The 17,128-nt window shown below is 39.8% G+C and overlaps 1 protein-coding gene across 1 annotated transcript; it reads left to right on the forward strand.

The window, feature by feature from the left end:
- The first annotated feature begins 490 nt into the window (after positions 1–490).
- Positions 491–17,128, forward strand: RBP1 (retinol binding protein 1). Its single transcript, XM_021555744.3, has 4 exons — positions 491–1,667; positions 2,284–2,462; positions 13,601–13,702; positions 16,859–17,128. The coding sequence occupies exons 1-4, from the start codon at positions 1,595–1,597 to the stop codon at positions 16,910–16,912; spliced, it is 408 nt and encodes a 135-aa protein (XP_021411419.1). The 5' UTR covers positions 491–1,594; the 3' UTR covers positions 16,913–17,128.

Here is a 17,128-nt window from a genome sequence, read left to right on the forward strand (position 1 = left end):
GAAGATATTTCCCAGAGGGAGGACTGGTTGTGGAAGAGATAAAAAAAACTGCCCCAGCTGGTTTTAACAAATGGTGATAAAATACACATTTCTGGTTACATCTTACATTGCAACCTAAGACAAGTGGGTTTCTTTTCTTCTCTGATCCAGTCTTCTCAAGAGCAAGCAATTGCCAAAACCCCAGAGGAGATCAAATATCCTGCAGGGGCTTCAGTTGTACCACGTGCAAACATCTGAGAGGCTCAGTACTTGAGCTCTGATGTTAGTGGGGAAAATCCGTGCTCCTCTGTGCTGGTTGCCTGTTAGTGCTGATTGAGTGTCTCTCATTTCTGACAGGAGTCACTTTCAGAGAATATGGAACTCTATAAACTGCTTCCTCTGTGTTTCAGAGCTCCTCGACTGAAAGCATTCATGCAGCAGTGATGTAGCATTTATAACTGCACAGAGTAACCACTGCTTTCTAATCCAAGTTTCCATCTAACTGGTCTTTCTGAGCCCCCAGCTGGCCAAGCAGCTTCCACTGCTGGTGTGGGAGGATGGATTGTAGGAGAAGAGAGACAGTGCTGAAGTCAATCTCGCCCCTGAGGAGTTGCAGCTGGACTAATTACTAAAGAGTAGGAACAGACCTGCCCTTAATACAGCACAGCTGTGTCCAATAAGGATGGTCCAGTAAGGATGGATGTTATAAAAGAGTGGCTTAGGCTGGTCAAGAGAGAGTTGGGAGTCAGCTGCTGTGAGGAGCAAGGGTTAGGCAGGTGTGCTAGGGACAGAAGGGGTCAGGTGTTCATGTTAGGAACAGTAAGGGTCAGTATGTGCTGCTGGGACAGATGGGGTCAGGCAGTTGTGCTGGGGACAGGAAGTCAGCCAGCTGAGCAGAAAAAAGAGAAAAGGGTGAGGGTTGTGAGAAGCTGCCTGTGAGCACTCACAGAGAGGTGGTCTGAAAGTCTTGCAGTAAGATAACAACCTAACAGTGACAGTTCCCACCCGCCCTCGGCTGGTGCCAAGCGCCAACGCCAACAATTAGTGGCCTGTATAGGGATGAGTTCCGACATGGTGGCTTTTTAGGATTCAGGAGCTTGTGGAGCAAGTTAAAGGAATAGCAGACACAAATGGCTTTGACTGAGAAGGTCTGTATGATTGTTTTCTTGAAATAGAGCATAAAGTAGCTGAAACCTATTCAAGAAAGAAGAATTTCGCTCAAAAACCACACAAGATAAGCTCTTGTATAACTTTGGCTACTACCCTAGACTAAACCTATTTGAAAGGGGTTTTCTTCTGAGTGGTGTGAAGAATGAAGAGTAATATGGTTAAAACAGATTTCCCTTATACAAGTGATATGAAAGGTGAATATTTCATTTGTTTTAAATCAAGTCATCCTGCTGTCATTAGAAATCTCAGAGGTTCAGCCTTGTAGAAGGATTTAAAGGCAGCACTTCAACAATAATCGGATTAGAAGGACTTGCATAGCTCCATGGTCTAAAAACAAGATAAAAGAAACCAGAGTTCAAACTTGCCACAAAGCAAGGCAGTGAGTTGTGTGGTGCAGAATCAACCCACGGTCCTGAGCCAGTGATTTTGGCAACCTGAAGCAGGGATGCCTGCAGATTTCAATGGGTACTGGAAAATGGTCAGCAATGACAATTTTGAGGAGTATCTGAAAGCACTGGGTAAGGTTCCCTTCAAACTTCTTGAATGAATAATCAATGCCACCTGTATCATTCTTTATGTGAATCTATTTTTTCTTGTACAGTCATAAGTCATTTTTGTGAGAAGTATTTTTTTTCAGAAATGCACTTTAAGGATTGCCTTAAGCAAAATTGTTTTGCCTTAAGCAGACTCTACTTCTTACCATCTTGAAGCATACATTAACAGACATTAAACTACATAACTTGAAGAGGTATGTGGTGGATTCGAAACATTAAAAAAATCTATAATTTGAAAAGCAGTAAAATTTTTATATTTAATAAAGGTTCTATGTAGTATTTAATGCAATTTCATGTGTTTATATTTGATGCTGTGTTAGTATCTCTATAGAAATATTGGAGGCCTTATTAACTGTCAGATACAAATGGTATTTTCTATAGCTTTCACATAACTGGAAAATTGAAACATTAAGTTATTTAAGTTTTAAGAATTAGGTTACATACTTTTTCTGGATCAGAAGGCTGGTTTGAAAGATTTCAATATCTATTTATCTTTGTTCATTTCAGTTCTCCCTAGAAGTGACAACCTTCTTCTTGTGGAAGACTTTCCTGGATAAAAATAACTCTTTTTCTTTTTCAGATGTAAATGTTGCTGTAAGAAAAATAGCAAACTTACTAAAGCCTGACAAGGAAATCCTTCAAAACGGGGATCATATGATCATTAAAACACTAAGCACTTTTAGAAACTACATCATGGAATTTGATGTAGGGAAGGAGTTTGAGGAGGATTTATCTGGGGTGGATGACCGCAAGTGCATGGTAAGAAGTAGAACTTCAACAATGGACAAAATGAATATTGATAACCTGAGACCTTTCACAGAACACATATTTTAACCATCCTGGTGACCATTTTTGAAATTATTTCTGTACTTCTCAGTTTTCCAAGAGATACCTATAGTTTTGAGCATGCCTTTAGATTAGAGGAATGATAATTTTAATCAGGAGCACAAAGCAATTTTATCAATCAGTGAATAATAACCTCAGTGAAGCTCTGCTCATTTATACTGGGATGTTTGCTAGTCAAAATGGCATCTAGGGTCACTTCCAGAACCTCTTTAATGAGTAAGGTTTTACAGTAGAGGAATCCACTGATTGCAAGGTCAGGCATTGCTCCTGTGTGAGAATGGCCAAGTGCTTAAAGATCGCCTGGGTGTTCTTATTAGAGTACACACTTAATTAGCCCACTGGAACAAATCTTACTGAAATGAATAAGCAAACACTGAGGACTTTGTTTTACAATAGCTCTGTTTTATGAGGTCTTTTTTGCTTTTTAATTTAGGAATGACAAATATCAATTTACAGAGGAAAAACTTGAGAATAGCAAGTTCTCACCTATTAGTTTGGCAGCATGACACTGGCGATATTCTATAGTTAGGAAGCTGACAAATAAAATTATCTCAGGAGGGACTCTAGAGGAAAAATCTCATAAAAGAGATTTCATTCTGAGAAAGATAGTGCTATTTAAAACCAATACTTTTCTCTCACACTAAGATTTGCAAATTTGCTTTTGCTCTGATCATAGTAGGAAAGGGAAAAATTAGAAAACCACAAAAAAAGAATGGTTGGCTATTGAGTGCCTCAGCAAATCCCTCTGTAGTCCTTGTTTCAGAGGGTATAAGTTTGATAAGAGTGCAGAATCCAACATTCACAGAAGGGAGGAGCAGGTGCATTTGTGTTTAGGAAAGTGCCCCAATGGCATCTTGTGATTTTGGCTACTGGAATGCTTTTAGTTAGGATACTGAGGTCCAGATTCACTGAACACTTATGATCCTAAGGAAAGATTTAAGACTGAGGTAATTAAATTACCATCCAAGATAGCAATGTTCAAAACATCTGCTCCAAAGGTTTGTGTGTGCATGGAACTGTCCATATGTAAGCATTATCTGTATTTGAATACCATTAATTCCCATCTGAAGGAGAACTAAACCATCCTCTGCATGATGGAAAGAAGTAATATTTTATTATTTTTAACAAAGCAAAATTATCTTATTTTGCTAAATTGAGGGATAAGGGGAGGATTCAAAATGTTAAACCAGAAAGAAACTAGAGAGAGAGAATTTCAGTCACTACAGCAGCTGATTGATTTGGCATAGAAGCTAGTTCAGCCTACTTTCAAAGGTTACTCAAACATTTCTTTGTTTACAGTTTAGTGTGAAATGCTTATTCAGCCTTGGAAGCAGAAGGTATCAGCAGCTTCCTGCCTGTTGCAAACAAACAAACAAAACCCCCAAACAACCAGGGCTAGTCTCTGTCTCTGATTGGGGTTTTTTAAGAAGGACTTAGGGATGTAATTCCACAAAAACTCCCCCAGCGATCTCTGTGTCTCTCTGTGCTCTCCAGCTGTAGCTAGACAGTCCAGGTCACTGACCACTGGTGCTCCATTTGCTTTGTAGCAGCACATCATGCTTTATAGTCCAATTTTCTTATTAAAGATTTCTTTTCTACATGAGACCTGTGTTTTGTCAATGGCAAAACAGTACAAGAAACTGTCTTGCTGAAGGGGCTTCTGTCCAAATCTGATCACCATAATGTCAGGCAAAATTTGCATTTGTTAAGCAGCAAAACGACTCCAACAGTGCAGAACGAGTCTTGTGAGAGAAGAGTCATTTATAAGAGATACTGGACCACTCCCTGTGTGGTGTTAGAAAGAAAACCACCATAAAAGCCAATGTTAAATATCATTCTTGGTGTTCCATTTGCACACGTGGAGCCTGTGGAACTGCATGCCATAAAAGGCTTAATCATTAATAGTCAGCCTGTATAATGGGAGAGGTTGTGAATCAATTATTGTTATTTATATTGTGGACTGAGCAGACCATTGGGCAAGTTTTATCCAAAGAGCTCAATACATGAGCAGTACAAAGTAACATGGATAAGACAAATTACACATTAAACATTAATTTATACAGCAGAGCAATCATCAGGAGACTAACAAAAATAACCTTAGAATTAATCCTTCCTAGACATATAGATTATTTTTTTCTTTTAATGAAGAATATATCATCTAGTTAGAGTTAACATATCTGTAAAAATAATATCAGCACAGTGGACAGGTTAGATCCGGGGTGTAATTCACTGAAATTGTGTTCACCTTTCAGTTGTAAAACCTATCCTTGTGCCAGTCAGGGTAGAGTGTAACTACAGTAATTCCAAATCAGTTCTGACCATGAGGAGGAAATGCTAAAAAGTTTTGCTGATAGTTATTTTTGCTGTTGGAGTTTTGACATTAGGAACTTGATAGTTTTGTGATAGTACAAGCACTGTCCTCCTTTGCAGTTAGGGTTTTTTAAATTTTCATAGTTGGTCACTCCTGGGAGCCTGTCTGAACTTTCTGGATCAGGGAGTTCATTGAGAAGGGTAAACCTTAACAATTTCAGTTTGTCCTTCTGACCCTCAGCCTGGCTTTCTTGCATGCACATGTTTTTGGGTGACTTTCACTGGCAGGATAGAGGGAACATCAGCTGGTGACATCAGGTCCTTTAGGATGCCGTTTCTGTTGGGAAGTGAAAATTTGCAACTTTGGAAACTCTAAAGCCCTGCAGTTTAGTTAAAGATGGACTCTCTGTGTTCTGCAGAACCAAAGATGGGGATAGTTGAGCACAGGAGAGATCACAAATGGCACTTGATATCAATGCTTCTCAGGCTTTCCACCCAGGATTGGATCTCCTAGATAAAAATTAAATCTATTCCCTTGGAAATTTTGTGAAGGAGATCTTTCTGCAACTTCAGTTCATACTTAACTATGCAGAGTTATTAAAAACTTGGCAGTTTCAAGTACAGACGTAAAATGAAAGTTCAGGGGCATCTTTAATTCCTTGCAAATGTTCCAAGGTGTACGTTAGATGGTGTAGGAGGAAGTTTAGAATATTAATTTGTGTTACATTTTTTTTCTCACGTGAATAGCATGTAGTCAAGTTCCTACTGCTTTGGAGGGTTTGTGCATAATTTTAATTGGCAACATATTAGCAGATGGAGAATGTACCAAGACAGAAATTTAAAGATAAATGGAGAGCTCTTGGTTTGGTATTTCTCACTCTGAGTCTTTGATCCTGCTATCTTCTCAGTGAAGCTGCAGTCTCATCATGAAATCTCAATTTTAAAGGGAATTTCTACAATCTCAAGTTGTGATTAATTTAGCATCTCAGGTGTTGCTCTAAGTATGAAACTTTGTTTCATGTATATAAAAATTACTGTGAAAATCATTTACTCTGCATGCAAGAGGAAGACCCTATTGAAACAATTAATCCAAAACTATCTCTGAAAGTATCTCTCATTTATCAGTAGACAGTTTTGCTTCCCTTTTTCACTGTCAGTGATAACCAGTGAAACACCTACAGTGTGAAATATGTAACAGCACATAGGAACAAGGCACATAAGCCTTCTGTACCTTCACAGTGTAATTTACATAGTGTTTAGTAAAGAAATTATGAAAAAGTTAACTGAAAAACCTTAAAATGCTGAAACAAAGGCTGAAATTTCAAATTGCAAGTCTTTTCATCCAATGAATCAAAGCACTTTGAAAATTGGATAGCTCAGATGCAAAAATTTCTTTCCTAAAATTTTTAGCTTTCTAATGATTCTGCTGCTAAAGTCCGAGAAGACTTTTCCATTATATTATTCTCTGCTGTTCAGGCATTTGAAAGACTGAATGGCTTTATCTTATGCTATGCAGAATTAATCACTTTTGACAGAGGCTAATGGCAAGTGATGTGTTAAAAAAATCAAGAAAGATTTTATATTCTAAATATAGAAGAGCAAAATTTCTTGGATAACTGAGAACAGTTGTGTTATAACTGAGAATTTGTCCAAGCATATGAGAGGTGCTTTGGTAACTCAGAACCTTGTGCTTTCTGATACAGTAAATTTCTTCTTCCATTGAAGCAGGAAATTAAATTACAAAGGCAGGGAACTGGGAAGCAGAGAAAACTGCAAGAATTTTAAACTGAATGTGGGAAATAATACATCTTAATAAGTGGGATATAACCATGAATAAGTTATCAAGTGGGTGTTTAGGTTTCTGTTATTGGGACTATCAGAACTTACAGTCTTAGGTAAGACTTGCTGGGGTGGGGTAGGGTGAAGAGGATTTGGGAGTTGTGGAATTCCCCCTCATCAAATCTAGAATATTCCTTGCCATGTGAAATGTCAGTGTTTGAAACAGCCACACAAGGACTGTTCACAGACACCTGACTGTGCCATGTCGTGCTGAAGGGAGGGAAGTTGTTCAAAACTGATCATGGCTCTGTTTTAATTAACAAACGTGCCTAATGTGACACTGATCCTCTCAGCTTTGTACTCAGTAGAACTGCAGTGGAGGTAGTTGTTCTGGCCATAATTTGATTTATACCACTGCAAGGTCAGAATAAAGCCCTATTACAAAATCACATGGTTCATGAAGCTTATTTAACTATGTAGGCAGGTTCCTCTGTTACACAAATGGAATTCACAGCTGTTAATCTAGTCCTGAGCTGGTCTGGGAATTAAGACTTTGCTGCCAGAAAAACAACAACCAACAAACAACATTCCAGCACCTGGAATTACAGGAGGGATCTCCCACAGTGTGACAAGATTCAAAATAAATTGTGCCTGTCTAGTGAGATGCAAGATCAGCAATATGTCTTTACTCAATCCCTCTGATTTAGCTGTTTTCTTCTTTACCCTTCCAGTGCTGCCCTATTGGGCTTGTAAGTATTTTCTCATATAGTTTGGTGGAACAAGCATTATTCTAGAATCACTGTTGCTGGGGCTGGTCTTCTCCCAGATTTAGTGCCTCCTGTCTCTTTGCAGTACTGTAATTGCCTCAGTTCCTCACTGGCATAATCCCTGATTTTTTTATTTTTGCGGGAGGGAGGTGTAATTTCAAAGAGGTGGACTTGAAGATAGTTTTCTGTTGGTATTTCTGGCCCTTTACAAACTGCTCTCAAAAAAAGGTGGAGAAAAGTCCTCCAGTCAATCCTCTGAGGACCCAGAGAGCAGAAGTCCATCCTGGGCTCGTCTCAGGCTCTGTCAGGATGGACTCTGGTCCCTTCTGTCTGTGCCTCAGTGAGGAGGAGCAGTTTCCTTTTGCCTGCCTTGTCCCACCCTGCTTGCTCCTTGGGCATTAGTCCCTTCCTGCAATGGATGTGCTCAGCACATTTGCATGGTGATAGCAAATGAGATGATCAGAATCTTTGGCCATATAAATGTCATAAACTTCACATTATGCAGGGTTGGATTCCTGTCTAAACCACGAGGCTGATTAGCTTTGGAGCTAGTTATTCACAGAACTGCTTCTAGCATAAGCAAGCTCTACAGGGAAAGTGGTTTGGATAAGTTTAGCATTTCAGCTAATTTTGTGCTGAAAAAAAGCATTCGGCTTTTTGTGACCTCTAAAAAGCTCTGAGAGTTGTGAATGCAGAAAGAGCAATCAGAATCTGCTGAAAAACTGAGAACCAGACTTAACAAATCCAATTTTGAATGACAAACCATTAGTGTTATGTACAATTGTATCTTGCCAAAATGACACAGGTGAATAAATGTTATAGCCATTAAGTTAAACAGTAAGTGTCTTGGAATCGATTCTGATCTTTGCACAGAGTGAATTGGATGTGAAGGATTTTACTCTTTTCTCTGGCATGGGATATACACAAGTTATCCTGGTTTTGTATTACTTGTATACAATTTTATTAAGTAAGAAAAAAAGCCACCATTCCTAAGAAATAAGACAGTATGTACTGTCTAAAATATTGATTCTCCTCCTCTCCCCACATATTGTCAGCTGCATAGCTCAGAGCTTTGCACCTTCACTTTCCTACTCTCTGGAACATATCTTGTCTTTGCTTTGCTTATCTTATGAGCAAGGATTCAAAACAAGGCATTGGAACATTTAGGATCTGACTACAGCTTACTTTTCATCTAAATTTTTTCAGTCCAATCCTAAGCCCCTTTTCTAGCAGTGCTACCCCTGGAGAACTGACAATGACAGAAACAAAGAAGACTTTGCCATGACTGGGCTACAGCGTGGCTAAATAGGTTCAGCCTTTGGCCAGCACCAGGGTCTGGAGATCAAGGCCAGGAATTGTTCTGTTGGGTTTCTTGGTTTTTTCTCAGTAGTTCCTGCTGCTGAACTTCCAGATGCAGATGTGATGAGACAAAAGGGGTTTCAGAGGGAGGTGACAAAGCTGCCCATGACTGTAGCCCCTGGAGCAGCCTCCTGCACAGAGGCCATAGGGAGTGACCACCTGGCAGAATTCCCTCTCACAGCTACACTGGACTTTGTCTGGGGCATCAGCATGAGTTTATTCTATCAACATTTCATTTTTTCCTCAAAAAAGCTGCTTACAAGAGGTTTTTTTATCACTTTGATGCTTAGTACAGATGAAATGGTTTATCTTGCTAGAGATATTGCTGTGTTTGACCAAAAGTTCTAGGATATTTTCTTTGGTGTTATTTACAAGACACAGCTCAAATTGGATTTTTCTGTTTCATCTGACCTAAAAAAATTTACTTTCCATTTTTTAATCCTTCTTAGATAATAATTACAGTTGTAAAATGGGCTGTCATTCTCCCAAGCAGAGGCTTACTGGCTGAAGATGGAGCATGGAGTGTGGTGCATGCCTAGCTTTGCAGTCATTTGGTGTTCCATATATAGAGACAACACTGAGGAAAGCAGGATTAAAACAGAACTGATGCTGCTGTGTTTGTGCTACAGATAGGAAATCAATAACATATTTTTGATGAAAGGTGGGAGCTGCAATTCATACCTGTAAAGTTGGTGTGTCAAAAATCTATGTAAGCATTAACAAAAAATATTCATTAACTACTTGGGTAGAAGTTTGGTGGTTTTTTTCCCCATTCATCTGTAAAATCCATTCTGTGCTCTCAGCTGCTGAGCCTCTGACCCAAGCAGGCACACAGGAACTGCCAGCAGGAAAATGAGAAATATTGTGCAGAGCTAGCACCAAATGTCTTTGCACTTAGACCTCACTGGGAAATGCAAAGTACTCTGATAACATGTTTGATGACTATTTCAGTAAATTACAAAAGTCACTGTCTCTGCCTGTGTATCAGGATAATTTGCCACTCAAACCTGAAATTGTGCAACATTTCACTACAGTTGCTGCTACTAAAGAAAAAGCAGATATGTAGTCAAGAATTTGTTTCGGGGTTACTAAATATTTCATTTACTAAATCTACCTTGTCTCATAACTGGAAACAGTAATGAGAATATTTTAATTATGTTTTCCTCCAACTTTAATATTCAGGAAGATTGAGGCAGTGCTATGCATATGAATTTAAAACTTGATAACACAAAGAGATTAAATCACTAACAAAAGTATGTGGATGTCCAAGTAATAAAAGGAGAATATCAAAGTACACAAAAAGTGAAACACTACAGAAACCATATCGTAAAAATAAATAAAATTTGAACATTTTTTAATGTACTCAGGCTTCAAAGGCTTTTTCACTTCCCAGACGAGCTCTATTCTCTAGTATTATACCTCAAGAACAAAGTGTACATCATCTGAAAAATGTGCAGTATTGGTGGTTGGATTTTTTTGGGAAGAGTTAAATTGAGGCAAGACTCCCTGGTCTTTCCCCTTTTCTGGCATTCCTTTAGTATTATTGATAGAACTGTTGACTAATTGCACCCATCACCATTTTCTGTTGAAGTTTCCTACAGAATTCCATGCACATGACCTAGGAAGTGTTCATCTTAGGTTTAAGTATGAGCAGATGGTAAGTAAGCAAGATTCAAGCTTGCTTATGGTGAACTAGATCATGTATTACAGAAAGGAATAAACAACGGCTTCCATTTATTATCAAGTAGTACAAGGTGCTCAAAAGGCAGAGCTCAGTTTTAGAGAAATGCTCCATTTCCAGCTTGTTAGTTCTGTTACTGGGAACTGCAGCTCTGCAGTGTGGCCCGAGTTTGCCTGGCTGTCCCGTGCTGGGGAGGAGGGTAAGGACAGGAGCTGTGTGAGCAGCCTGGGCTGTGTCCCCCAGCCCGGGAGGATTTTCAGTCCCTCTGGGCAGCTGGCAGCAGCTCTGGAATCAGGCAGCCCTTGGGTAATGCTATTACCAAAATGGGGGCAAACAAGGCTCTTCACAAAGGCATCCTTTGCTAAGAAAAGTAGCTTTACATAAAAGGTAAAGTGTTTGTTTATCTTGGGAGTGTGTGCCAGAAAGAGCCAAAGGGTCACACAGAGCTACCCTAGCAAACTGCAAGCTCCTGATTATACCATGGCAATATCCTGATCCAGTCCTCAAAAATAAATCCTTGCTCATTGATACAGCAAGAGGGATTATATATACAATGTTTGCCCTACAGTATTTCTGGAATATTGTTTTTATGTTCTGATTCAAATATTTGGGAATGTTGTAATGCAAGTGTTGCTCTGGTTTAGGTGTTGTAGAGGGTGGAATGTTGGCAGCAGCCAGTGCACATTAACAGCTGGAGCAACTTCAACCTCAGCTAACACTCTCTCTGTGTCTCAGTAGAGATATTTGAGATGGAAGGACATGTTTTAATCTGAGTTAAAAGAGAATTTTGTCTTTTGTGTATTAGTTTAATAAAAGAGACATTGAGGCATTACAGTTTGACCTAAAGACAGGATACAGATGCCACTGATTAATTTTACTGTCATAAAGTAGTTGTTCCTGCTAACAAAGGAATTGACATTATGTTCTCTTGCAATGTATTCTGCCCTTTATAACCTTCAGAGCTACATACAGAAATCAGGAATTGTGTGGTTTGCTCATATCCCTTCAGTATTATATATTTCCCAAAGGGAAGGCTGAGGATACCTGAGAACATTGTCTGATAAGACAGCTTGGTTAATGTCTGTGGGTTTAGACTCTGTGGTTATCACCAAATTGCAAAAAGCAATTTCTAATCTTGACTGGAAAAGAAAAAAAAAAAAATCCTGAGGAAAAAAAGTGTTGTTTTCTGAGATGAATCAATTTCAAACACCCTTGGAGGCTAAAAAGTTAACATTTTCTTGTGCTGCTACAAATATTTCTCTACGGCCCCCAAGTGTACTAAGTCAGGGTAACACAACTGATTTGAACATTAGTGGGACCAATGAAGTTGGATCCTATTTTATCATGGTGTTTTGCCTCTGAATTCACATCTAAACCCAGCAACTTTAACTATTAAGCTAGACTAAAGATTAAACTATGCTGAGCTAATACTCAAGGGATATAAATATGTGGAGTTCCTATGCAAAGTTCCATATAAAAATGCTTCATTTCACAGTATCCCTCAACTCATCGTTCATTGTCTCATGCATTCATTTTTTAGAATCAGAAGTTTATAGATATGTTAACTTATAAATTACACGTTATTCACTTTGACTCCTATTATTTGTTATCTTCTGTCTTTTCAGTGGATGTGTACAGATTGAGATATGAGAGAGGATTTAGGTTATGGTGACGACATTAACTGCAGTTTTACCCAAATGTGTTGTTCCTTCCTGCATTAGCATTTTTTGCATTAGAAGGATATGGTTTCATAAAATGTTATCTACTACTTGGTTTAAATATATCACTTTACAAAAGAGAACAGAAGAATTTGTGAATGCTTTTTCTAAATTAGAGAGATTTTTAGCAAGGACACGTGAGTTTGTTTCTCAGAGCCCCCATGTGGTGCAGACAGACTGATGGGATCAATCCCATTGCCTTGCCCATGATTATCTATCCTGGCACTCTGGAGTGATTCATTTTCCATGCTGGTTTAGTCTAAAGCTTCCCATGGGAGGAAGCTGCTGCCTGTACTCATTCAAAGATAGTGTCTGCCATGGTTATCATTTAAGAATTAATTGTTTGTGACATACACAGATTAAATAAATAGGACTGGATAGGTTTTCAGTGTTGAACTGGGTTTAATTACCAGAAGGAAGAATGTAGGCTGATTTCTTCTCTTAGGAACTACACGAGATGGATGCAGGAATTGTCCTTTAATGACAGATCAGAATTCTTCATCTCACCATATCTGACTGCTCATGCAAGCAGTGGCTGAAGACTTTTACAAGGTAGACAGCAATTCCGTATTTAGTCCTCACAGTGCCTTCAAACAAGCTGATTCACAGGCCATGTGCTAATATTAACGTTAAACTATCCTCATGGAGCAGAAACTGTCACCACTCTTCCCTCTTTAAGTGTGTTACAGAGCACTGCTTCTCTTTGTCTTAGGGAGATGGGAAAGGCAAATTGTCTGTACATGCTGACCAGAGGAACAGGCTGCAGGATGCACTGTTATATAGTGAGGGAGTTTTATGAATCAGGCTTTCCTGAACTCCTCAGGACAGCAGCAGGATTCATTACTGCACCTGACTCTTGACTTACTCTGCCAGTCCTGGCTCGCGAAGTTGCCCAGCCTCAGTTGCAAGAAGCGGGATGCTGCCAAAGCCACCAACTTTGTGACGTTCCAAACCACTCTGCTGGGTGAAGGAAGGCAGATTGAGACATGAAGAAAAGCCAGCTCAGTATTCAAAAGCTTTGTTCATCCACAGGAAATGGGAATTGTTCTCAGGTAGAGCAGCTGGGGAATCATTCTTAGGGTGGAAATAACCAAACTGGATCTTAAGTTTTCAGCTGCTTTTGCAAATACAGTGTTAGGCTGAAGGGCACTTCTGCTGCTGCATTTTTCAGCAGGGAGAGAGGAATGTGTTCTTACACAATGGTTTTGATGGTATTTTTTCTTGCTTTATCTCATGCCTCCAGTTTTTTTGGCAGGCATTTGAGCAGCAACTTTCTGTTCAAGCTCATTTCTTTGGTAATTATCCTAAGTGGTACAACACTATCCAATCATACTTTTTATGAGACACACTCATCATTAGAGATAAGTTTTGCTTCACAGAAACTAATCATAATATCAGAGAATATTACAGTAATACCACACATGTCTGTTTTGTTAGACTACTGTGTCTTGGGATGGAGATAAGCTGCTTTGTGTACAGAATGGAGAGAAGGAAGGCCGTGGCTGGACCCAGTGGATTGAAGGAGATGAAATGCACTTGGTAAGATCATGTAAGAGGTTTTGAATGCCCCTCCATTCAAATGGTTAGCTATAACACAGCAGGGAAGGTGCTATGTCATTTTGACTTACTTTGACATAATTGGGTATTGGTGCAGCATTTGACTTGTTTCTAAAGCAACAATTTCATTTGGACCCATTATGTTTTTATGTCTCATTCAAAGCCTGACCATTTTGAATGCTATTTCTATGCTCAGTGCCTGTCCAGACTCAACCAGACTGAAATGTTCACACGAGGAAGATGTTTATCACAATGTCCCTCACAGTCTGCAAAATGCTCAGTATGGGAGCTGTGAAATTGAGCACCTAAAAATAAGGGAAAATTACAAAATTGTTCTTTTAAAATAATTGTAGGTCACACTACATTATAGCCTAGAGAACTAAATCAGCAATTAAGCTTTTGAAATTGATGATTTTTTTTCAGATCATTTTTATCTTTCTAAATTAACAGGACCTGAAAGAAGATGCCTGTTCTTTTGTTCTATAACTCTTTATAGCGTCCTCGCTCTCTCATCAGTGTGGGTAAAAGGCAGTGCTCCTGCTGGGATAATAAATTCCAACCTCCATTTCTGCTCACTGTGCAGTGCTGTTAGCATTCAGCAGTCTAAATGGATATCATCTAAATGTTCAAATCAGTAGCAGAGTTATCAAATCCTTGCAGAATTACCCCAAGCACCTTATTACTAAACATAATTTTGGGGAAGTATTGGTGGTTCTAGAATGCAGTTGAGGAGAGGAATGGATATGACAGATCTTCCCACCTGGCCTTGGTGCAGCACAGGCAGGGAGAAGGTTGCTGTATAAGTGAGGACTTCATAGCTGAGGCCATGGACTCACCTGGAGGAGGGGAGGCAGCAGGAAAAGGAGATGCCCAAATTCCCTGTGCAGGCACATTCCCTCCAAGAAGCACGTGTGAGTGTTTCCCACTCCCCAGCTGCACAGCAGGCAGGGCCATGGCAGCAGGCACAGCCCTTGCAGCTCCTCTGCTGGCAGACAGGTCCAGCTACCAGCACAGTGCCTGGCCCCAAGTTCAGCTCACACCTGGCTGCCCTCAGTCCTGCACCTCTGTGCCTTCCCTGCGCACAGAAACAATGGCACCTGCTGCTCCTGGACTTCTCTGGACTGGCATCCTGCTTTCTGGCCTTTGCTAGCTACCAGGCATTATCTCTTCCCATCTCCTGTCCCCAGCACCAATTCCTTCAGCCCTGGTTTCTGCTGTCCTTATTCTGATTCCTGCTCTAGCCATGCAGCCTGGCCCTGGACCTCCATGCCCAGACCACTTTATAGACTTGTCAGCAGGTTGATTTTAGAAGTCAGAACTTCTGATTCTGTTGCTCAAATACTTGTGTCTAGAGCCAGTTTAGGTAGCCCAGAGTAACCTGATTGCTCTGATGTTCCTTTTCAGAAGGCTGGGAGGAATTCTGGATCATACCTGCAAGTTCATGCATTCACTCATTGGCACTTGGAAAATTTACCACAATCTGTCTCCCATGTATGCAGAAGTCAGTACAAAATTAATTAATGCAAAGAAAGTAACCGAGTATTTTAGAGCCCACTCCTCGATCTTTCAATTTTCTCACTTCTGTTATTTCATTAATTTCAAAAGATGTTTTCTTTATTTCTCTAATCCCTGCTAATGCAGCTCTCTCCATTAATAGTACAATAGAATCCCCTTTAGGATATTATTTTTGACCAGCTAAGAATACTAGGTCCTGTCCTTTTGAGAGAGCTTTAATACAATGAGCAGTTACATTTAAAGAATTTATACTTCAATAGCTTTATGATCCTATTGAACTTTACACAATGAGCCAAGTGTAAATTTATTCTTTTCACAGTTCTGCAGAAAGTAGGACCACATCCTTTAGTAGTTTATCGCTTCCTACTTTCTTCATTTCATTCTGTGGTCTGTACTTTGCAGGTTTTTTTAGATTTTATTTTATGTTAGTGACTTATTTGACCATTCCCCATTTCCTTTTGAGTTTTATTGCCCTTTTCTATTGTATTGATTGCTTCTGCTCTGTAGTTTTTGTCACTGTCAGCAGATCTCTCAGCCCTTATTGCACACTTCTTCTTCTGGAGTGAACAGAACAGGTCCTAACCAAAGTCACTGCATCAGTCTCTTGTTCCACCAACTCAACATGAAGCACTTTCTCTTATTGGGGTCGAGCAACATATGTCAATTAAGATTATTGGCCTGGTTTAAGGTTTTTTTAAAGTCATTTTATCAAAGTCCCCTATAAGAACTGTGCATAGCTTAATCAAAATATTCTGGGAGCTTTATTAAAAATCTCATCTTGAACTGGGAAGTGTATCCCTTCTGCTAGGTCATGCATGAGCACTGTCTTTATGTACCTTAAGAGCTTCCACACTCTTTTTTCTTGCACCTAAACCTTGCCACAGGCACATGCCCCACCTGCACACACCTCTGTGCACTTCTCAGGTGAAATTTGAGGAGTTTCAGGAATGGGGATGGGTGAACAGGAAACAGCAGCAGCCTCACAAATCCCAGCCCAGGATGGGAACTCTGCCCCTACTCATGCCCAGCTCCCAGAGGTGCAGAGATCAGCAAGGGGGGTTCCAAAGCTCCAGTGGAACTCAAAGAATCAGCTTTCCACATCCAGGGTGCTCAGGCAAACCCTCAGTGCTCTGCTGGTTCACAGGCCTGGAGCAAATCTGTCCAGTCACCTGCCTTTGGTAGCCAGGAGCTCTGTGTTGCTGGAGGGACCTTGATTTCTGAATTTGCAGGCTTGAGCTGCCAGTTGTCACCACACCGATTAAGAGCTGGCGAGGCAAATCCATCCCCACTGCTTTATGTACCCAGAACAGGGAATGCCCATGCCAAAGGCCTAAAGCAGTTGTCTATTATTCACTGCAAATCAAGAATGATGCACCAGGAACATATTTGGCCATTTAAAATCCAAGATCCCAAAATAACTTCCCTTGCTCCACCTTTTAGTAGGAAACAAACCCAAACCCCAATGTTTTCTTTTAGGATGAAAAATAGGCTAAAATATGTACAAGCCTCCCGTTTTAACTTAATAGAAAATCATGAATTCAAATTCAGCTGGACGTACACACGAATCTATAATGTTTGTGTCCTAAATAAAAACTGTGGTTTCAAATTATTTTCTCTCCCTAGGAAATAAGAGTGTGTGGAGTCACATGTAAGCAGGTCTTTAAGAAGGTGCAGTGAGCTACTGCTGCTACAGGAGTGAAGAACAACAGAATTTACTGACTTGCCAGCTCCAAATACTAGTACTGAGCATCGTCAGCAGCAAGAGCAAACACAGAAATGAAGATCGCATTAGAACCATATAGCTGGAATAAAATATTTTTAGGAAATTGAAAAAAATGACTGCAAATAAAACTACTTTTAGAAGTGCCAATTAAAGATACTAAACTCTCTAAA

This window comes from Lonchura striata, chromosome 10 (assembly GCF_046129695.1).
Source record: "Lonchura striata isolate bLonStr1 chromosome 10, bLonStr1.mat, whole genome shotgun sequence".
Taxonomy (NCBI): Eukaryota; Metazoa; Chordata; class Aves; order Passeriformes; family Estrildidae; genus Lonchura; species Lonchura striata.

Coding starts and splice junctions, on each gene's coding strand:
- RBP1 (XM_021555744.3), top strand. CDS start 1,595: ATGCCTGCAGATTTCAATGGGTACTGGAAAATGGTCAGCAATGACAAT. Junction 2,463..13,600: donor TGGATGACCGCAAGTGCATG/GTAAGAAGTAGA, acceptor CTGTTTTGTTAG/ACTACTGTGTCTTGGGATGG. Junction 13,703..16,858: donor AAGGAGATGAAATGCACTTG/GTAAGATCATGT, acceptor TTCTCTCCCTAG/GAAATAAGAGTGTGTGGAGT.